General features: G+C 39.3%; 1 protein-coding gene across 2 annotated transcripts; it reads left to right on the forward strand.

Moving 5' to 3' along the window:
• Positions 1-3,715: 3,715 nt before the first annotated feature.
• LOC116502947 (high mobility group protein HMGI-C-like) lies at positions 3,716-19,807 on the forward strand. 2 transcript variants are annotated; one of them, XM_032208995.1, is made up of 6 exons: positions 3,716-3,754; positions 4,508-4,644; positions 7,349-7,432; positions 10,004-10,051; positions 15,322-15,406; positions 18,976-19,807. In XM_032208995.1, the coding sequence occupies exons 2-6, from the start codon at positions 4,552-4,554 to the stop codon at positions 19,056-19,058; spliced, it is 393 nt and encodes a 130-aa protein (XP_032064886.1). In that variant the 5' UTR covers positions 3,716-3,754; positions 4,508-4,551; the 3' UTR covers positions 19,059-19,807. The 2 variants fall into 2 exon arrangements, with proteins under 2 accessions (XP_032064886.1, XP_032064885.1); XM_032208994.1 differs by lacking the exon at positions 3,716-3,754 and adding an exon at positions 4,196-4,339.
• Positions 19,808-22,841: the final 3,034 nt, after the last annotated feature.

Consider the following 22,841-nt stretch of genomic DNA (forward strand, 5'->3'; position numbering starts at 1 on the left):
AATTTCCTTGATTTGGTGCCTTCTGGATGAGTTAGCCTTCCACTCTCAAGCTGACAGGAATTCTAGGAGTTCCAATCTCAACACAGTGGAGGATGGCAGGTCAAGAAAGCTAGCCTGGGGAGACAATTGAAGTTTCTCTTCCTCTTATGTTAAGTGTGTCCGTAATTAAAATAGTCTCCCCCTCCATGCCTTCCCTTTCAGTCAGCCTCTACAGATAAATGCATTTACATGTGCCCTTGTTAATCTCCTCTCTGCACCTGGTGTTCTGGGGAAACACTCCTTGTGTTCCTTATCTGCACAGGTTCAGGGAGCAGTGACTTAAAAACATTCTCCTCTGCAAAATGCAGTGCGAGGCCATAGATCATTTGCTACGAGTGAAATCAGGAAGTTGTCATTGGAAAGCACAAGCTGTGGGGCATGGAAGTCCTGACACATAAGGCCACAGGGTGTTTTGGGGTTTGTTTGGTTTTTTTTTGTTATTGTCATTCAGAAATAAAATAGGGACCACATTGAGCTTTGAAGAGACTAAGTGTCTTAACCTTATTTTTCTCAGAAGATAAGTAGTTTCCCATTGGGATTGATTTGAGTGGCTTTCCCACCATCATGGATACTTGCTTATTTTCTCGTAATATTAAAGGTATTTATAAGCAGTTGACAGCTAAGCAAGACTTTTGCTCTTCCCTAGGGACTCCGTTCCAATCAGAAAATAGTTCTGCTTTTGGGAAGAGACATGTCAGAAATCTCCCTAGATTTTAAGAGGCATAGGCTTGTAATGGATTTTGCTTTGCTTTTCTGGCCCTTGGACAAATGTTTCTAAAGGGTGCATTGATTTCTTTTGTTAGATTGTATCACATATACTATATCAGGGCTAAACTCTTATCAGCAGACATCAAACTGAAGAGAATAAGATAATCGGACAATATTCCTTATCATTATCCTTCCCTAAGTAAATTGTTCAGGGAGTCTTGAGGTAGAAATGAATTATCTAGAAGTAAATGCCAGTTTCCAGTTTTTTTAAAAAAAGTTGTAGATCATGGTCATGTGATCCGTGACCTGAAAAATGCGCGATAGACATATGCGCGCTGACAAAACTGCGACGACAAAACCACGATGTCAAAATCATGCCCACAAAGTCGTGACATCAAAATCACGCCGACAAAAGCGCGATGACAATAAAATAAAATAAAAATTAGGGTTAGGGTTAGGGTTATAGTTAGGGTTAGGGTTAGGGTTAGGGTTATAATGTACGTATGCGTGATTTTGTTGTCGTGCATTTGGCGCGTTATTGTCGAAAATCAATTAGCGATTTTGATGTCGCGGTTTTGTTGTTGCGGTTTTGTTGGTGCGCATATGTCTATCGTGCATTTGTCAGTGAACCCATGTGATCATGGGATGCTGCAAAGTGCCATAAATCCAGGATGGTTGCCAAACACCCACAATGAGATCATGTGACTTCAAAGGGGACCTGCCATTGGAACTTCAAATCTGGGTCACTAAATGACTGGTTGTAAGTCGAGGATTACATCGATTTGTTAAGACCACCCTACTCCAAAAAGATTCTGACCACCTTATAATATATCCATATATTATATACATTAAATTTAAAAGCACAACAAAAACAACATGGTTGCCCAGACTAAAACAGTAATCCCCAACATTTAGAGAAATGACATGGGTTCCACCAATACCTTAACGTCAAGTCCAGGAACAACGTCAGGTCTTAAGATACTTCTGGAACCCTTGGAGAATGGGAGCCATGTGTAGGGCAGGGGCTATGACAAAGGAGTCACAATTCCTCTGTCCCACAAGGTAACAACATTTGAGAAATCTGGAGTACATGTCTGAACACATCTGATGGTCAGAAAGAACTGGAGACAGGCAGTTCTTCAAATAACCAGCCCCTAAACCTGAAAGAGCTTTGTAAGTAATAGCCAATATCTTGACTTGCTATTGCATTTTGAACCAGCTCTAGCTTCTGGATGATCTTCAACTACAGGACATTGCAATAATCCAATCATGAGATGATTAAGGTGTGAGTGGCCATCTGAAGGGTCTCCTTATCAAACAGCAGTCATTTTTAAAAACTGCTCTGACTGATGAAACAGACCCATAAAAAGTACCTGAATCTCTAATTATGTAAATGATCAATACTACATTAAACAAAATGTAGAAAACTTCACAGTTGTTTTATTAAATCTGAATAAAAAATAATATAACATTCCTGGCCTCCTAGTTTCCAGCCTAATGAGCACAGTGACGCAGTGGTTAGAGTGCAGTACTGCAGGCTACTTCTGCTGACTGCCAGCTGCCTGCAATTCACAGTTCAAATCCCACCAGGCTCAAGGTTGACTCGGCCTTCCATCCTTCCAAGGTGGGTAAAATGAGGACCCAGATTGTTGGGGGCAATAGGTTGATTCTGTAAACTGCTTAGAGAGAGCTGTAAAGCACTGTGAAGCAGTATGTACGTCTAAGTACTATTGCTATTAATAATGCTATTAAATATTGTCTGAGTTGAGGCAATGAGCTGTATGACACATGTTGCAGGTTCCAGATTGTCGAATGAATGAATGAATAATTTCATTCATTTTTGGGAGGAGATGTTAATGGACTAATCATCAAGAAATGATCAAGAAACTGTTTGCGTACACTTGGTCCTCTCAAATAACAGTCAACCATATTCAATAAGTCCAACAGACTTTGTAGGTCTCCTATGTGAATTCCTCTAAGGGAGAATAATGTAGAAGAAAACAGGTACAGAGATATTCATGCTGAATAGATGTTTCTCTCCAAGGGTACCCTACCTTATTTTACTGCTAGAATAGAACTTGCATGTTGAAGACCACCAATTAAGTTCTCACGGTTCTGATGAGACAAAGTTAAAGGAACTAATGAAACTTTCTTTTTTTCTTTTGGAGGAAGAATAACCCTGAGAGAAGACATATAACATGTTTTGTGTTTTCAGTTGCTCATTGTAGAAGCCAAACAACTAGTCAAACTTTTGCCTGGTAGAACTCTCCTTGAATTAAATCCTGAGCAAAGCTTACTTTGGACAATTTCATTCATTCCTGCCACCATCAACTGTGAAAATCCCCTAAATGTTTTGTGTGTGAAGACCTAGAATCATTGTACCTCTCCTTAGATTCAGCCACTGTTTCTGTTTCGTTTCTTCAAATGAGAAGGACACTTTTGAGAAGCAAGAATTACCCTTTCCCTGGTTGATTGGATGCAAGACAATTGTGTGAAACAACACTTTGTCTCCATTGAGCTTATTCTGCCTGCATGCTCTCTCTCTCTCTCTCTCTCTCTCTCTCTCTCTCTCTCTCTCTCTCTCTCTCACACACACACACACACACACACACACACACACATATTCTCTCCCTCAAAAAAAATCCCTTTTCTTCATATGATTTGGCTGTTTCTGGATCAGTTGATGGTTTCTGTGTCTGTTCTCCCTTTCTGTCAGTTTACTACCAGACCTCAACTGAGTTAAAAAGTGAACTTCTACAAATTTCATTTGCTGCCATGAGTCAAGGTAAGAGTCTAGCAGCATTCAATCTGTTTCCATATCACTAACCGGGAGCAAAATTTGGATAGGCACAACAAAGAGTGAAATGAACACATGTAACTTTCAAGCACTTTCCGCCTCTCCCCAGGGCAGGAAGAGGGTGAGTCATAGAATTGCTCCTTCCCTCTCTTCTTTAGAGGGCTGAGGGTACTGGGGTAGAGTAAGCAGAGCTACCCGGGTTCTTGACAGGTAAATTTGCTCTTTCCTTATCACTTATTGAGGCTGCTTTGAAAATGTGCACAGGGCGATTACAGAATGAACAATGGGCAATCTCCTTTGCCTTAAAATTTCCAGGATTCTTAATATATTCTTGGTGCAGTGAGATAGAAGGGGAAATAATGCTACTAATGAGCAATGTTATTTGTGAGTTTTGTTCTCTAATCTTACAAAGGAGGAAAGGAAGCGTGCTTCTCTTGGATGCTTGGCAACTATCTTGGAGTGCATCTACCTGCAAAGGTCTTCGATTTTTTTTTTTAAAAAACCATTGACTTGGTTTCCTCTGATTGAGTGTATATCCCCACCCTCCAACCACCTTTGGTACATGCCCACCCAGCCACACCACTGCCAGCACTTCCTATCAATTAGTGCAAGATCTCACACAAGATTTTCAAGTTGATCCATGCAAGAACATTTACCAATGCCGAGACGTCCTAATGCTGGTTAGGGATGGTGGAAATCATAGTGTGTTGCAGATTGAGTCCCAGGTTGATGGGTCAGACAGAACAGCCAAAGAAAGGAGGAAGATAGCTACTTTTTAAAAAAAGATTTATTCTGGTGAGATGCTGAAAATTACCAAATTAGCATTCAAGAAGATTAAGTAGTTCTTAACCATGTAGTCAGAAAGCTTTTCTTTTAGCCTTCCAGCTCTGCAATAAAACACAATTGCAAGCAGCCATGACAAAGAAAGGACAAACTTGAGATCCTTCACCCTCCTTTCTATAGGAACCTGAGAGGAAACGGCTCCTTCAAGACTTTGAATAGACACCATGAGCAACCTTGGAAAGCCAATGGCTCCAGCTTCCACCATCCTGACCGAGCAGCCCAAAAGAAAAAGGGGGCGGCCAAGGAAGCAGCCACAGGTAAGAGTTCATGCTTTAGTAAGCTTAGAAAATTCTGTTAAATACTTTGCCTTTGGGTTGAGTTAAGATTTATTAACAGTATACCCGCTGACCATAATGAAAATGAAATTAGGTGACAAAGGTTGTAATTCTGGAACAGTCTCAGCAATTCCAGCCAGCTTTGCTTTGTTAAAGGCTAGAGATCTTTTTCGATTTATCAGTGTATGTGTGTCATAATAATGTATAGGGCAATTTATGTGATCAAGCTGAACTGACTGCTCAGTGCTGGAATCTACAAAAGTGCATCTCCAGCACATGATTGTCCAGCCACTATATGAATTCATCCAATCAAGGGAAGTCGATTACCTTTGCTGGTAAATGGTTCTAATATCAAACTGTGCTTCCTGTTTAGAAGTTTATTCTAACATCCAGTCAGAATCTGCCTTCCTTTCTCTATTTTAAAGCCATTGTTCTGCCCTCTTAGCAATAGAGAATGAGTTTGGACTGAACTGCAGTTACTTTACCGGATGTGAAATGGTGTGCTCCATTCTTGAATTACAATCAGCATTCCTTCTGCCAGGAATCGCTGAGCGTCATCTGGTATATAAATGTAATGAATTATTATTATTGTGGTTGGTCACAGTCAATCAGATATTTAGGTGGGATTTGGCATTTTTTATCCACCAACCCAGTCTTCCTGGAGACCTGGGATAGATAGAAGTTGTTGCCTGATGGTGTTAAGGGGTATCATCTGCAGGATGTAAGCTATTCCAAGTAAAGCTGCTTTTTGCAATTGGCTGGTTTGATTTTGTCAGTGCTAATGGTGTTGAAGCAATGCTCCAGATGTTTTAGGATTGCACTCAAGACACTTATCATTATTGGTACTATTTTTGCTTTCTTTTCCCACAGTTGTTCTATCTGCAGGTCTTTGTATCTTGTGATTTCCTCCAATTATTTCCCTTCTATTCTGCTGCCTCCAGGTACTGCAACGTCCACTAGCCAAAATGTTTGTCTATCAACATTTTTTGGGGATTTATGTGGCAGATGCTTATCTTTCTGAATTCTAAAAAATCCCAGAACACTTTAGCATATTCATTTGTTATTACCTTGTCTATTTTGTGATGGCATCATTGTTTGCAGGCAAATGGTATTTCTTGCAGATATTCCAATGTTGGTGGTGGTAGTAATAGTGGCATAATTAGAAAAGAATGAGATTCCATTCACATTCAGTGTACAAGGAGGAAGGTGAGCACAGTGGGCTTGTATGGTATATTAATTAGTCTATTAATTCTGTAAAACCATGTACAAATATTAAGATTATCATGCACAACATTCTTCAGAATGGTTTAAATATTTATTCAAACATAACATCAATATTTTTGGGCTGGTATTCTCTTTTGATAAATTTGGCTTCCATTGTTGTCTATGTTGTTTTGATCAAATATGCTTTTGGTGATACATCTACATTCGCAGGACATTCGTATCTGTGGCTAATTTTAAGTACAGATTACTGCGTTGATCAACCCTTCTGAATTTGCCTCAGACTATTGAACAATAAACTAAATGCAAGACCAAGGTTACAATATGTTAGGTTAAAATGAGGTCATTGGTATGTTGTATGAACACAGACTTTTTAAACCAATAAAATACTGCACTACTTCTATTTTTTTCTACTAAATATTATTAAGTTTTGCAAACCTTAAACCTCCCTGTACCTTGATGTTATGTGTTCAAGGTGTCATTTTGGTTGAATTAAGGATTCATAACATGCTTTCTTTACGGGAAGTATTTATTCCAGAAGGTCTAATTTAGGTATATTTCCAGAAAGACATAAAAGATTCCAGCAAACCAGATGACTAACCAACAAACAAATGTCCATTTTCCAATAAACCAATAAACTCATTTATTTTCCTGGACAATCTAGTTGCTCTATAGCATTAGATGATGCTCCTTACATCTGTCAAAAAAGTCACAGCAGTTCTTGGCCTGCTACACAGCTGATGTAGGCTGTCTTTTGGTTTTCTAATATGCTAAGCATAGCCAAAGCATGTATATTCTGAGGAAGAAAAGAATGATTGCTCTGCAGTAAAACTGCAGATGATTATTTTTCTGGGTTGTTCTCCAAACAACCACAGACACCCACAGACAAGCAATATCTCAGCTGTATCCATTGGATGTCAATGACAATCCTTCTGGCTAGCACTGACATGTATCCATTGGAAAAGTAATTAAGAAGAGCCATCAAACAGCCTCAATAATTTTTTCATTGCTTTCGATTCCACATTTAACTATTATCAATTATTTTCTTCTCTTCTGCTAATATTGGTGTCATAGAAGATCCCTGGTTAATCAAATAATCTTCTCATCACATACTCTTTTGATTCCAATTGATTTGCAATTTGGGCTTACCTGAGAGCTGATATCCACGGTAAACATCTTTTTTTTTTCATCATGAGAATTACTGAGACTAATGCTCAACAATAGGCTACTGCTGTCTAATAGTTTATTGCAGAGTTTTTAAACTGGATGCCCTTAGGAAACCTGTTCAGTATCTGCCACCAGAAGATTCTGGATGTATGTTCTTCTAGAGGTTATATTCATTTCATCTGGTGTAACATTAGATTTTATCGTCAATTCTCTGTAGTTATATACAGAGAAAAATAAGACATAGAGATAGCTATCCTTCTCGTTCATAATAACTCTCCCCACTTTTCCATCCAAAAAGGATCCAACTGGACCTCTGCCCCCAAAGAAACCACGTGGGCGACCAAAGGGAAGCAAGAAGAGGAGTGCTGGTTGTGGACAGATGGTAAGAACAATCAGATTGGCCTCCTCTACTCTAATCTTCTGTAGTTTCTGATAGAGAAAAGGGACTGATAGGTCTTTGGACCCGGAAACAAAGAACTGAAATCAAATATACAAGTACTTGTATATAAATCATATAATTTAAACGTTTCCTTTTATTACATTCCAGATTTTCTGTTTGCTTTCTCAGCTTTTGCATCAGTTTTTGCTTCCTAGCAACTACCTAGATGAGAGAGAGAGAAAAAAAAACAGAAAGAGACAGAGAGAGACAGAGAGAGACAGAGAGACTGACCCAAGACACCCAGCTCACTTTGCACCTAAGGAAGGACTTGATCTCATGATCTCCCACTTTCTAGCCTAATGCCTTAACCACTACAGCAAACTGGCTCTCATATGACTGCTATAAATACAGCTCACCAATCATCTATCATTCTCCACAGTTATACTTTGTCCAGTTCTTCTATTTATTCCTTCACCTTTTCTGTCTAATGTCACATATTCTCCTTTACCATTAAGAATATCACTTTCCAAGAGGGGGGATGAGGAGGGAAAAGAAGAAAGGGTAAAGTAAAGCAGAGAAAGTAAGGATGGGGAATTAAGAGTAGGAGAGAGGGTAAGAAAGAAGGGAAAGGAGGAGGAGGAGAGGGGAAAGAGAGGGGAAGAAGAAAGAAGGAAGGGGAGGAGGAAAGAAGAAGGTAGAGAAGGGAGGTTCAGAAGATGGAAGGAGTAAGGTTGTTGCAAAATAAGATGGAAGCATGGGATGACAAGAAATTGACCCAAACTGTATTATATATGTGTGTGTAAAAATGGGTATAGAGAGAGACTAATGATGAATGGACAAGTGTTAAATAGCAATTATAAGAATGTATATCTATGAATGAATTTGAAAGGGAAAAATAAAAAAAAACTTTAAAAAAAGAGACTATCACTTTTCAGTTGAACAGTGATTGTTTTGTACTCTGATTCCAACAGTGATGATGACTGCTACTATCAATTTTGACATCTTCTACTTGTTTTCTTTATCTCCTATATCTCTTTTATCACATGGAGTTGCCACTGCTACTTCTCCTTTATGTTAGGATTCTTTTCAGACATTGTGAGACTTTCAGAGAGTTACTCAACTAACACATCCAATAATAATTATTAATATTAATAATTGATTAAAGTATGCCATCTGACTTCCAAAAATTTTGGGTGGCTCACAACAATCAAAACAAAGAAATTAGACTAAAACCAATTAAGAGAAAAATTAAAAATGGCAAGACTAAGAGACCAGATGGAGTCTGTCTCACCAAAGGCCTGAGTGAATAAGTCAGGCTTTCACAGATGTTTTCAACAAACAGTCATATGGGGACCATCCAGATCCAGTAATACCTAGAACACCACCATCAAGCCAGATAAATTAGGAATCTCTCTGGACATTAAAATATGTTGAAGAATCCTTTCTGAAAATACTCTTGCTTTCAGAGGACAACTAATCAGATAACTTTTCCCTTTACTGTTCCCAGCTAATGGAATGTATATACTGTGTTGTGGTTGTGGTTTTTGGCTGCTACCATCTCCATCTTTTATTTTATTTTATTTTTATACTCAAAAGTGAGAAATAAACATCCACTGGGACCAGTGGTGGGTTTCAAATTTTTTTAGAACCTCTTCTGTAGGTGTGGCCTGCTTTGTGGGTGTGGCTTGCTGGCCATGTGACTGGGTGGGAGTGGCTTGCCAGCCATGTGACTGGGTGGGCATGGCCAACTTGTAAAATGTGGTGAAACTCACTTAACAATGTTCTTGCTTAGCAACCAAAATGTTGGCTCAGAAACTCTGGCATTTGAAGCACGGAAGTTTTAAAGCTGTCAAGTTACAAGACCCTTGCACCCCTAACCCTTTAGAAAAAAACCCCAGGGGTGTTCAAACCTGACAGCTTTAAGACCTGTGGACTTCAACTCCCAGAATTTCTTCTCCAGTCATGTTGGTTTAGGAACTCTGGCATTGAAGTGTGCAAGTCTTAAAGCTGTCAAGTTACAAGACCCTTGCACCCCTAACCCTTTAGAAAAAAAACCAGGGGTGTTCAAACTCAACAGCTTTAAGACTTGTGGACTTCAACTCCCACAATTCCTCCTCCCGCTCTTCATCTTGATGATGTGCAGATGGGTGGGGGGAGGGAGCTGGAACCGGTTCTAAACGGCACTGTAGATTTGTTGAACCTCTTCTATAGAAGAGGTTAGAACTGGCAGGAACCCACCCCTGACTGGGACCCACTGACAGAGAAGGACAATTAAGTCATTGTGCTTTTCAAACCTGAACTAGCCAAGTTTTCTTTCATATTCATTCATTTCTGAGTTTCAAATTGCCAATACATTTTTGGTAGTGATCTTCCATTTATTTTGGTTACTAGATACAAGTTTTTCTTCTACCATCTTTTCAAAATTCCTTTTCCTTTCCTGAATCATTAGAGAATACCTATCAAGAAGATGATAACTCGAGTATAATGTATTGATTGCAAAGAGTACATATTGCCTAAGGGACATGCTGGTTTTTTGTTGTTGTTTTTTGCTGTTGCTGTTGTTCTATATTACAGGGGCACATCTCTACTGCAAAAAAGCCCAGAGGAAGGCCACGAAAGTGGGTGAGTGTACAGAATCAAAACTGTGGCATACTTTCTTTTTCTTCTTAAGTAGCAACTCATCGTTCAATATGTGTAATTTTTTTCCAGGACTGAGGGCTGTTCTCTGTCTCTCAGTAGTGGAATAAAGGTTGCACTTTGGAAAGTCAAGAGTGTAGCCGATGGGTGTCTAACTCAATTTCATTGAGGGCCACATCAGGGTTGGGTTTGACCTCAGAAGGCCAGAGGTGGGGGTGGCTGGGGTTGGGCATAGCCATGATGGGCATTGCCATGAGACTCATATTGCGGACACCTGTGGTGGCCAAGTGATAAGACAGGACTTCCCTGAGACCCTCCCTCACTCTCATTACAATCTCCTTCCTCCCTCCCTCCCTTTTCTTCTTTTTCCTTCCCTTTTCATTCTCCCTTCTTGTTCCTTCCCCTTTTTCCTTATTTTGCCTTCCATGCAATCTTCCCATCTTTTTCTTTGTCTTTTCTCTTTCCCTTTCTCCTTTCCTGTCCCTTTTTGCATGCTCAAATGCAAAGGGGAAACATTTCTCCTTTTATTTTGTTTTTAGTTTGTTTTGATAGCCCATGAAAATGGAGCCCAGGGGGCCAATGCGCCTCCCTCTGTACCCCATTTTTGGCCACGATGGTCTCCTGCAGCCCTCTGACAGCGAAAGCGGAGTTCAGGGGGCGCCTCCCTGAGCTCCGCTTTCACTGGCAGAGGCATCGTGGGCTGGTCCTTTCCTTTATTCAGGCCAGTCCTGTGGGCAGCTCTAAGCACCCCACAAGCCAGATCAGGCCCACAAGTCTTGAATTTGACACCCCTGGTGTAGGTCCCACAATAAAAACAAAATAGAATTGTGGCTTCAATTAAAACTAATTAATATTATTATTATTCCATTATTGGGGTGTTTTTTTCATCTCTTACAATAAAAATTACATTTTGGTAAAACTTTTGGCAGTCCCTAGGGTTTTCACCAAGGCTTGGAGAGCTAAGTTACATTGTAGGGCTTCAGAGTATAAAAAAACCTTAAACACGATTGTACTATTCTCTCTCAATATTTTTTGCAGTTATGTTTGGGGGAAATCTATCTGGGGAGCAGGCAACTTTTAAGGCAAATGAACAAATACAATATTATTGTGACTTTTCAGAACATTTCCAAAATCAGGCTATAAATCTAGTTAATGGCTATAAACTAGATTTATAGCCTGATTTTCTTCTAGGACAGGTTTTCTTTTTTCAAATTTAGCATATTCCAGGTACGTGGACTTCATTTCCCAGCATTTATAGCAATCATTATTCTGGGAGGAACAGTCCTCACATCCAGAATGTCTCCAAAGATGGTAAGTCTACTCTAGGCACTTAAGACAGAATAAGTACCATTCCTTCCTTCAGTGTCACCTCACAACAGTAATCTTGTGGTGTCAAATTGGGCTGACAGACTTGCATATCATAAAGAGGATTTCCAGATTTTCAAGTAATTGCTCATACAAAGGATTAAGAATATTTTCATTACCAACTAGAAAAATGCTATGATTTCTTAAGACAAGCCACTTTCTTTCGGAGCAGCTGTGAAAATTTATGTTTTCATCAGAGGTGGGTTGCTCCCAGTTTGTCCTGGTTCAGCCGAACCAGTAGTGGAATTCAGGCCTGGGTCGTAGAATCGGCAGTGACCCAGACCTGCCACACCCCCAAACTAGTTCCCACGCCACTGCTAGGCTGCCACTATTTTGGTTTTTAGTGACTGCACATGCACAGTTCACTGTAAATTGTTCTGTGCGTGTTCGAAGAACAATTTACATTAAACAGCATTTGCAGGAGGCTGCAAACCACTAGTAACATCGACAGCAACCCACCCCTGGTATTCATCTGCCTAGAGAAAGCATAGATAACCTGTGATTTATGGGATGATGCCTCCAGCTTTACTGCTCCATATTCTGCATCTCAGAACCTTCCAACTGTATATCAGGCATTTTCAGTGATTCAATTGTTCCTTCCTTCCTCCATCTTTTTTCCCTTATAAATTCTAAAGAAGATTATCAAATTTCTGGAGGAAAACCCAAAGGTGCTTTTTGAGGCCGAGGTGGCGCAGTGGTTAAATGCAGCACTGCAGGCTACTTCAGCTGACTGCAGTTCTGCAGTTCGGCTGTTCAAATCTTACTGGCTCAGGGTTGACTCAGCCTTCCATCCTTCTGAGGTGGGTAAAATGAGGACCCGGATTGTTGTTGGGGGCAATATGCTGACTCTGTAAACCGCTTAGAGAGGGCTGAAAGCCCTATGAAGCGGTATATAAGTCTAACTGCTATATAAGTCTAACTGCTAAAAGTCAACTGTACTTTCTTTGTTTTTCCTTGAAGACATTTTGCTTCTCGTCCAAGAAGCTTCTTCAGTTCTGACAGCCTTTTCAAATGCACCTTTGGGACAACCATGACCTGAATGACTGAGAATCTCCATAGACATTTTGGGGGGAAAAAACCTAATTATTTCCCAAATAGCTCTTCCTCCCCCCACCCCAAAAAAACAGTCCTGCTCCCCCAGAGAGATTTTATGTCACTGCCAGGCCTCCTATGGAAGTGGGGTTGTGATTTTCCAGCCCACAACCACAAAATCATTGGCCATCCAACACAACTATTATAACTGACATTTAAATGTAGGACTTCAGTGTAACAGTAGGGTAAGTGAGCAAGGTGACAACAGGTTTGATCATGGCAGAATTTGGAAATATCTACCGTAAACACAGAAAAAGAAAACCCATTTTCTTACATCCTTTCCAATTTTTGTTTTGAAAAGCTCCACTTTTAACTTATAAAATCAAAGGCAATGAAGGAATAACTCTAGATAAAGCAGGGTATTGCAATTCACAGTAAGAAATAAGCTCCACTAAACACAATGCAACTTATTCCCATGTAAACATGTCAAGAATTCTATGTCAAGCAGATCTTTTTTATCAATTAATATCAGACTTTCATCTCTAAGAACTTTTAATCTTTTCTCTTTGGGGCTTTGTGAAAGTCAGTCTGTATTTGCATACAAAGACAAGCGATGGTTCCAGAGTGAAGGTTCTGTTATCTTTTTATAGTCATGCCTTTTTATATTTCTTTCAAGGGAACTGTTTATAGATTGGTTGATTGCAATAGCTTGCAGAAGGAGATCGCTTATCAAAGCAGAAACACAATGTCAAAAGACTAAATGTTTCTCTATTTAAAATATTTCTTTCTAAAGTATTTCTATCCCGGATTTTCAGAGTGATCTCAGTGAAATGTTGTTTAAATGTTGTTTAACCTCCTCGTTCCTCAAAAAAAAAAACCAACAAAGCTGCATAATAAAAACAGGAGGCTGCATGCTTTTTTTTTTTTTACTAAGGATCTCAAGTACTATGTTCAAAACTGTTGCAGTGGCCAACTGTATGACACCTGCTGCCATAGGCTGGCCTGTGGTTAAACTGCCAACAGCACAGAGGGGAGCAGAAGTCTCATTCATGACTCACACCACAAAGCTCTGCTTAGAACAACTGGTGCAGGGCAGGAGAGCATGTGGGATCTGAAGCAGAAGGAATGGTCTGCGATAGTTAAAGAGTCCAGCTTGTTTTCCAGTGACCCAGCATCAATTAAGCAGTGGCCCAAGCTGGAGTATTTTCAGAAAGGAGAAAAGGACAAGCCATAAAGAGAGCTGGATTTGCAGATGTGTCTGCTCCATGCTCAAAGCACACCCTTTAGTTCTAAAATGCCAAATGCAGGTTACAGCTCTTAAGCTGTCAAAGGGGCATCAATAATCAGTGTCACCTTCAAAGTTGCTATGTGAGGCTCTCCTGCCATGTCCCCAATTAGCTTTGTTGGCTCAATGCCATGGAGGACAAAAGAGATATCTGAATGCATTAATGCACAAAAGCCTTTCAAGTGTCCTCCCACACCATTGCCATTAGATAAAAGGATGTGTTGGTTTTCAAAAGAGAGCATGGGGGGTTCAGGGGAGAGATGCAAGAAGGTAAGCTGAAGATAGGGTTCTTAAGGGGATATGTAAATCTTATGAAAATCTGTAGGGTTTATTTTCATAGGATTGCTCAAGAAGAAATTTTGAAGCCTCTAGAACCCAGAAGGCATCGTACATCGGAGAACCTGTTCTATAAAGTAATGGAGGTTATAGAACTTAAAAAAATATATAGCACAGTTTATGCCTGGGCTATAAAGTTCACAAAAAGTTCTAGAACTCTAGATTTCCCTTTGTAGCAAGGATTGTCCAGCTCTTCCAGGGTGGGAATGAAGATTGCTAAACTATCGTGTCAAAGTGCTTCTGTAAACTGTGATCCTTGTATAGAAAGGGGATTTTCTGGGTGAGTGACAAAGACACAGCAAGCATTTTTTAAATAAATACCAATATGCAAGAGGCTTCTTTTGCATTACATTTTGCATATAAAATGATACAGCTTCTGCACACATGGTAGACAATCAGTATGCCTTTGGTATGATGTTGACTCAAACTCTTATATTCTTGCTCTAATCCATGGCCCGTGGGCTGCATGCAGCACTGGACAGCTAGTAATGCAGCCCCCAAGAGCATAAACTCTTAATGTTTTAATGTGATTTTTATTCATTAACCATATTATCTATTTTATATGTGGCCAAGACTCTTGACTCAATTTGGCCCAGGCAAGCCAAAACGTTGGACACCCATTCTCTAATCCAAGCTCGCTGAAACTGAGAAAATTTGAAATCAAAGATATCTGATGGTTTATGTCTGCCTTTCACCAACAATCAAAGCTTGTTTCTAGTCCCAAAGGTGCTTTTTCAAGAGGCAACTGGACTTTCTTGTTTTGTGTTTTTGTTGTTATTTGTTTGTTTCTAGCCTTCTTGAAACTCCTCGTTATTAGCCCATGGAGAGGAGAATACACTTTTTCATTGAGCTCTAAAATCAGATCTCCACAAAGATGAAATTTGATGAAACCTTTGCTTTTGTTTGTATGTATATAACAAGAAGGATTCCGTTTCTTATTATATCATGAAAATGGTGTAAAGGTTTAGGGAATACTAAGTAATAATATGCTTAGCAAGTGAATAAAAGGGTAAAAATGCATAAATAAGTATAATTTTCCCCAAGTGAGAATAAGGGAAAGAAACATAAAATTTTTCATGTGTATATATGAAAGGTGAAAAAGAAAAATATCACTTCTCTAGGTTATCTGGTTTGAGGATCATTTAAGAAACATTCATAAAGCCTGTTCAATGGTATCACATTGAAAGAGGATTTTCATGTTGTTTTATACTACCAAATACTTATAATTGCCTTACAGCTTTTTGTCCCTGAGGAAGAATATCACAAAACTGAAGTCCAAGGGGAAAGCAATCCAGGTTTTAACACATGCCCTTCCACAGAAGGTGTGTAATTCATTCATTTATTCCATCTTTTGTCTGTTTATTACAGATGTTTTGTGTTGCTTCACTCACCAGGATTCTAAGCAGTTCACAGTAGCAACATAATCCAGGAAACCATGATCACACAATCATAATATTTAACAGTCACAATACCCTAATTATAAAACCACGGGCCATGTTTATACATACATACATACATACATACATACATACACACACACACACACACACACACACACACACACACACAGACAGACAGACAGACAGACAGACAGACAGATAGATAGATAGATAGATAGATAGATAGATACTTTAAAGTCACAACCCCTGGTATGCCCAAGTATGGGAGGAAGGTCACACTTCCACTCTCTGTCATTAGGCTCGTCACAAGAGACCATCCAGACAGAAACCCAATATTTTTTACTGTTGCCTTTTTTGTTACATTTGTTATATTTATGCTGATAAATAAATAAAGGGAGACTAGTATAGATCTATTTCAAGCTATTTAGCTCTCATCAGCTAGCCATACCCAAGTTTTTGGGAATCGAACCTGTGCTCTATTGCCTCCCAGGCAGGGAGTTAACCATTTGAGCTACAGAGAACGACTCCTTTATCAGCCAGCCAGGGTGGGAGGTATATACTTTAAAGTCACAACCCCTGGTATGCCCAAGTATGGGAGGAAGGTCACACTTCCACTCTCTGTCATTAGGCTCGTCACAAGAGACACATTAGGCTCGTCTTGTGACGAGCCTAATGACAGAGAGTGGAAGTGTGACCTTCCTCCCATACTTGGGCATACCAGGGGTTGTGACTTTAAAGTATATACCTCCCACCCTGGCTGGCTGATAAAGGAGTCGTTCTCTGTAGCTCCCTGCCTGGGAGGCAATAGAGCACAGGTTCGATTCCCAAAAACTTGGGTATGGCTAGCTGATGAGAGCTAAATAGCTTGAAATAGATCTATACTAGTCTCCCTTTATTTATTTATCAGCATAAATATAACAAATGTAACAAAAAAGGCAACAGTAAAAAATATTGGGTTTCTGTCTGGATGGTCTCTTGTGATGAGCCTAATGACAGAGAGTGGAAGTGTGACCTTCCTCCCATACTTGGGCATACCAGGGGTTGTGACTTTAAAGTATATACCTCCCACCCTGGCTGGCTGATAAAGGAGTCGTTCTCTGTAGCTCAAATGGTTAACTCCCTGCCTGGGAGGCAATAGAGCACAGGTTCGATTCCCAAAAACTTGGGTATGGCTAGCTGATGAGAGCTAAATAGCTTGAAATAGATCTATACTAGTCTCCCTTTATTTATTTATCAGCATAAATATAACATATATATATATATATACACACACACATATATGAACCCTTGAAAAGTAACATGATAAGGAATGTTATGTTGTGGTTAAGATGTGGTTAAGATGGTGGCTCTGACGGGGGGAGGAGGAGTCCAGAATCTGCGCTCTTAGTTATATCCATTCTTTCTCATCCCAGCTTACATCACAGGAGGTACAGAAAACTATGAGCAGAATTTTTCTAAATGCTCTTCAACCCCCATACATTTATTATATGAAAATAATTTAATAAATACTGATTTAACTAAGACTACTGCAAATAATAATAAGTACCTTAGGTGCAATCCCAAAACAGCTAGAGTCCTACTTGAACATGATTGACATTAAGAAAGTCAATCAATCAATTGCAAAAGGTAGCAGCTTACTTGTGACGATACCTTTAACGCCATCAAGCATCTGCCTAACTCAAATCCTTGGGAAGTACTTGACAGATGGATAAAAATGCCAAATCCAGTCCAAATATTTAGCTGAATGTGTGACCAATCAAACATAATCAACCCCTTAACTAGTCCCATCAACCCTTGTGAATTGATATTATTTACCACATTGCACCCAATCCAGATATACACCATATTAACTTCCCAAAGAAAATATCTACATGTGATAAATAAAATTAAAAATATAAATGGAGACATTGCAGGAAGAAGAACCAGCTCTTGCTTTGAATGGATTTGATTCTGGAATCAGGTTACGGAGCAGCTGATGAAAGTACTCGTTATCTTCGCCCTCTTTGTCATCTTAAGTCATGTTATTGATGGAATATGCTGATGACTGTCTAGCAGCCAAATGTGTGTGTGTGTTTGTGTGTTTTCAATAAGTCAGTGCAGATGCTACTTGATAAATTTGGAGGCGTTTAACCTCCACTTCCTCTCTGACTCCTGTTGTCATTACTTCTAAGGAGAATGGTGACATCAGCACAGCCACAGACTTCACTGCTGTGCCTCACATCCTGCCCAGATCTCTGCCAAATCAGTATCTCACGTACACCCCATATGCCACTCAAAACATTAGTAACAACATGTTGTGCTTTCCTCTTCTTTTTAGAAAATCTCCTTTCATGCTTATGTGTTCATGTGCATGTACGAGGACCCAGATTGTTGAAGAAAATATGCTGGCTCTGTAAGCCGCTTAGAGAAGCCTGTAAAGCACTGTGAAGCGGTATATAAGCCTAAGTGCTATTGCTATAGATCAACTGCTACCCTGTTTCCCCGAAAATAAGACTTCCCTGGATAATAAGCCCAATCAGGCTTTTGAGCGCATGCGCTAAACTAAGCCCTCCCCTGAAAATAAGCCCTCCCTGAAAATATTGCAGCACAGCAGCAGCCATGAGGTGACCATGCTTGCCGCCTTCTGCATCTCAAAAATACTAAGACCTCCTTGAAAATAAGGACAAGTGCTTATTTTGGAGGTGAAAAGAAAATAAGACCCTGTCTTTATTTCAGGGAAACACAGTACCTAGTGCCACCCATTAAACTGAAACTGTGAAATAACTGACATTTCTTAGAAAATGTCTCTATAATGTATTGCCCTTTAACCCCATTTATAAAATAAAATAAAATGGAAAAATAAATAAATGGAAAAATAAATTGTAGGAAGAAAAAGAGAAAGCAAGCACTGATATACAGGCATGGAATTCTACAAAATATGGACCCAAGCCACAAGAAGAATAAGGGTGCAGCTCAAATAGCTTTTTGACCAAGAATTTAAAGACAAGATTGGTGTACTTTTTCTCTCACAAAAAGTGTTTGAGGAAAATATTTCAATCAAGGGGACTTGTTATTTTGAAACAATCCATAATCCTGGATTTATGTTGGGAAATTTACAGTAGCTTTGGGAATATGCCATCCTTCTCACCTAAAGTCATTGCTGGGTGAGAGGGGTGCATATAAATTAATAAGTAAATAATTTTCTCTCCTTGTTCCAGTTACCTGAATAAGACTAAAGATATGGAGTTCCGTCTGGTACACTGACATTTTTACTTTCACAATGATGTTTCTATAAATGTTCTATAAACATTTATAGAATTCCCTATGTTCAGAAAGAGAGCAGCAACTTCCTGCCCCTATGGAGTAGTTATAATGCTATGGTCCCATGACAGCAGACAGGGGAACTCCATAGTAGACATCATAATCTCTTTCATGTACAAGTGTTCTTTATAGACAAACAGTAAAAGTTGAAAGTGTGCTCCAATTCACTCTTCATCTCACATTCTCTTTAGGGACGTCTACAAAAAACTGTCACATGAAGAAGGGAACCACAGAATTCAGGAGAACATTGAGTGAACAACAGTCTCCTTGTTGATGTGTCACTAGAGCAAAATGAATTAAACTCCTGTTCTGCCATGTGCAAAGGAAAGCCAAGGAAAGCCCCCTCCACATTTTTCTTTTGTACCGTTACCAATAACTGCCTCTTGCAAAGCTCAGTCATTCAAATTTGTAACAGCGGTCTTAACCCAAAAAAGAGGGCTTCAACCTAATTAGCATTCACGGGAAAATCGACCGATGTTATGGGTTTTGAAAATCTTCATCAATTTGAATCTTGTATCATTGGGGACATTAATTATACTAGGATGCCAAGATCCTGATTTTAAGAAATAGGAAACATCTCATTCCTAACTAAACATGCTTACTCAAAAAATCCCACTTAGGGCAATACTTTTTTTAAAATAAGAGTTTTGCAGCCTTGAATTACATTTATACCAAGTTCAGTTGACAAACAGGACAGATGCAGCACAACACACTCAATTTGGTTACTAGATTAATGTATGTGTTCAGTATATTTAATTTATGTCGTATAGACATATATGTCATATAGAAATACTGGATTTGAACAATATGCCAAATATATTCGATTAATAAATAAATATATCAACTATTCCTACTCAATCTCCTCACTAAGGTTAATATTAGATAACCATAGCGTGTTTTATGCACATAATAACTAGGTCTCTAACTGCCCTAATGAAGCATGCTATGTTACAACCAGAGTATCATAAACTAAGTTCTTATTTTGACCTAGGATGCTGTACATACCCATTGTGTATACTTAGTTTCTAGTCCAACATGTTGCATAAACTGGAAAAATGGGTTTCTCGATTAATTTTGTTTATTTGGTTTTTGTGTGTGTGTGTGTGTGCGCACGCGCGTGTATGTGTATCCCAAAAGATCTTTCAAACAATGGTGATGTAATACTTGAGGGACAAAAGGAATTGTCTGCCAATCACACTTGTTATCACTATGTGTGGACAATTGTGCACAATACCCTGTTTCAGTGGTGATGCATCTGTTGTTGGGTTCTTTAAAAAAAAAAAGCTTTTATGACCTTCAATTCATGCCAATGGATTGTTGCCTTGCAACAGTCTATATACATTTTGGGAGGGTTCTTGGCTTTCTTGGCCTTCCAATTCCTGGAAATCCATTGCAATAACCTATTGATATGATTATGAAATGAGCCCAAAGGCATACCTGCCAGCAGAAACGCACTGAGGAGTTAAGACAGCGACAAACAGTTGCCACCGTGGTAAATGGATTTTTAACAGACCCCAAAAAAGAGCTCTGATTATCTTGGATACTTTTTTCAAGTGGATTCAGAAGAGAAGGGAAACAGAAAGACTGGTTATTTAATAGAATCCTTATACTTATAAGACCTGAAGCTTAATGGGAATGTGACTGGTATAGAAACACACCTGTGAATCAGTGGTGGGATTCAAAAAGATTTACTACCAGTTCTGTTGGCGTGGCTTGGTGGGCATAGCAGGGGAAGTAAAATCCCCATTCCCTCACCAGGGGAAGGATACTGCAAAATCCCCATTTCCTCCCAATCAGCTGGGACTGGGAAGAAGAGAATGGATGGGGGTGGGGCCAATCAGAGGTGGTATTTACTGGTTCTCTGAACTACTCAAAATTTCTGCTATGGGTTCTCCAGAACTGGTCAGAACCTGCTGAATATCATCTCTGATGTGTATTTGTGTGCAAGAAAATGAGACAGTGACTGTGTGTACATAAATGCATCTTTCCTGCTATGGTCTCTGGTCAAAGTGTTTGCAAATGTTCACATTATTTTAAGAGGAACTCTGGGAGGAACTCTGGGAAGGTCCACAGTAGGTAGCAGCATGTAATTATTGTTAGGTAAGCTCCCTGTTGGAAGAGTGAGTGCGTTCAGAGAAGTGTTGTTAGAGTTGTGTTGAAGAACACACAAACCAGCAGTTTAAATAGGCTTTTACTTTCGTGGAAATAGAGGTATCAAAGTCCATCAAACAGTCCAAGTCATACACAGATAAGACAGTCAGTCATCAATGTCTTTCAGTTAAGGGATAATCCAAATAACATAGTCCATAAACATACCAACAGTCCGGTACTCAAAGTTTGTTAGCAGTTGCAAAACTTACAATAGCTCAAGGCACAGTCAACTTCCAAAAACACTCAGATCAGATCAGCCCAGCATCTAACAAACAGAGAGCTAACAGTCATTCTGGCTCCCTCTTATGGCCAATTGAGGAAAACAGCAGCCAATCACATTTTACAGTATGATTTAAAGAAACAGGTACAGCACTCTTACATGGTTTATATACTGCCAACCCAACCGTTAGATTATATTCCTAACAACTATAATCTTGGACTGAGCTAGGAAACCAAAACAGAGTAAACCTCATTTATACTAAGATAAGAGACCTGGAAACCTCAAGCTATAGATTAGATTAGACAGGATGTTGTTGTTTTTTAATCATCCTGGAAGAAGACAGTACAAATCATTCTGTACTGCTGCCAACAAAATTGCATATAGACATGTTCATGTAGTCATTAGGAGTTGAGTTGAACTCAAGTGAAATTTGGATTCAAGTCTCAGAATCTAAATGGCCCTGTATAGTACACCATTCACTTCTTGCAAAAGGATGACACCTTGAAATGAAGACTGAAGCTGAAACCAAGAGTCAACATACTTCAGCCACTTGGGGCATCATTTACAAATAGGTTGAGGCTGTAGTAGGAACCATTCTTGTGGTTTAAATCAGCGTTCACCAACCAGGGGTCGGTGGACCACAGGTGGTCCGTGAGAAACTTTGGTGGTCCACAGAAAAATTATTTCCATTTTTTATATCACACTAAATACTATTTATCTTTTTAAAAAAAATCATATTAATGATTCGCTGGATTTAAAATTATGAATTTGGTGGTCCCTAAAGTCCCTGAAAGGTTGGTGACCTCTGGTTTAAAGGCTGTCAGAGATCCCTAGTTCCAGAAGCAACTTGAGTTTCAAATGTTCAAATCTGGCTTATATACACTGTACATAACTAGATCACTGCTAAACTATGCTTGTATGCTGCCTATTCTGTCTGCACAAATTGGAAGCTCTGAGGCCTTGGACTGCATGCAGTTCTGAGGCTTTACTTGTTCCAAACAGTTATCATGCACAGGTAGTCCTCAACTTACAACAGTTTGCTTAGTGACTGTTCGAAGTTTCAATGGCACTGAAAAAAGTGAATTATGACCATTTTCCATATTTGTGACCCTTGCAGCATCCCCGTGGTCACCTGATTTATATTCGGATGTTTGACAACTGGCTCACATTTATGATGGTTGGAGTATCCCACAGTCATGTGATCACCTTTTGTGACCTTCTGACAAGCAAAGTCAATGGGGAAACCATAGTGGCTTAACAACCGTGTTACTAATTTAAGAACTGCACTGATTCACTTAACAAACGTGGTGAGAAGAGTCATAAAATGGGTCAAAACACACTTAACAGATTTTTTTACTTAGCAACATAAATTTTGGGCTCAATTGTGGTAATAAGTTCACAACTACCTGTAATTAACCCACCTCTTAACTAAAGTACTAAACTAAAGCTTTCTTTTTTTTTGCTAAACATATGCTTTCAGATGTAAAGTGGTGTCCAATTTTATTCTAGATGACAAACAATTGAGGCCAGTCATTTGAGAAATGTGGCTTCAGTTCATCTGCAATCCTGTTTACACATAGTGGAGTACTTACTTGCATTTATATGCTTTGATGACATCTCGCTAGTGCAACAGTTGGCCACTTGGCTGTTAAGCACAAGATGCAGCAAATTGCTAGTGTAAGGGAA

This window comes from Thamnophis elegans, chromosome 2 (genome assembly GCF_009769535.1).
Source record: "Thamnophis elegans isolate rThaEle1 chromosome 2, rThaEle1.pri, whole genome shotgun sequence".
Taxonomy (NCBI): domain Eukaryota; kingdom Metazoa; phylum Chordata; class Lepidosauria; order Squamata; family Colubridae; genus Thamnophis; species Thamnophis elegans.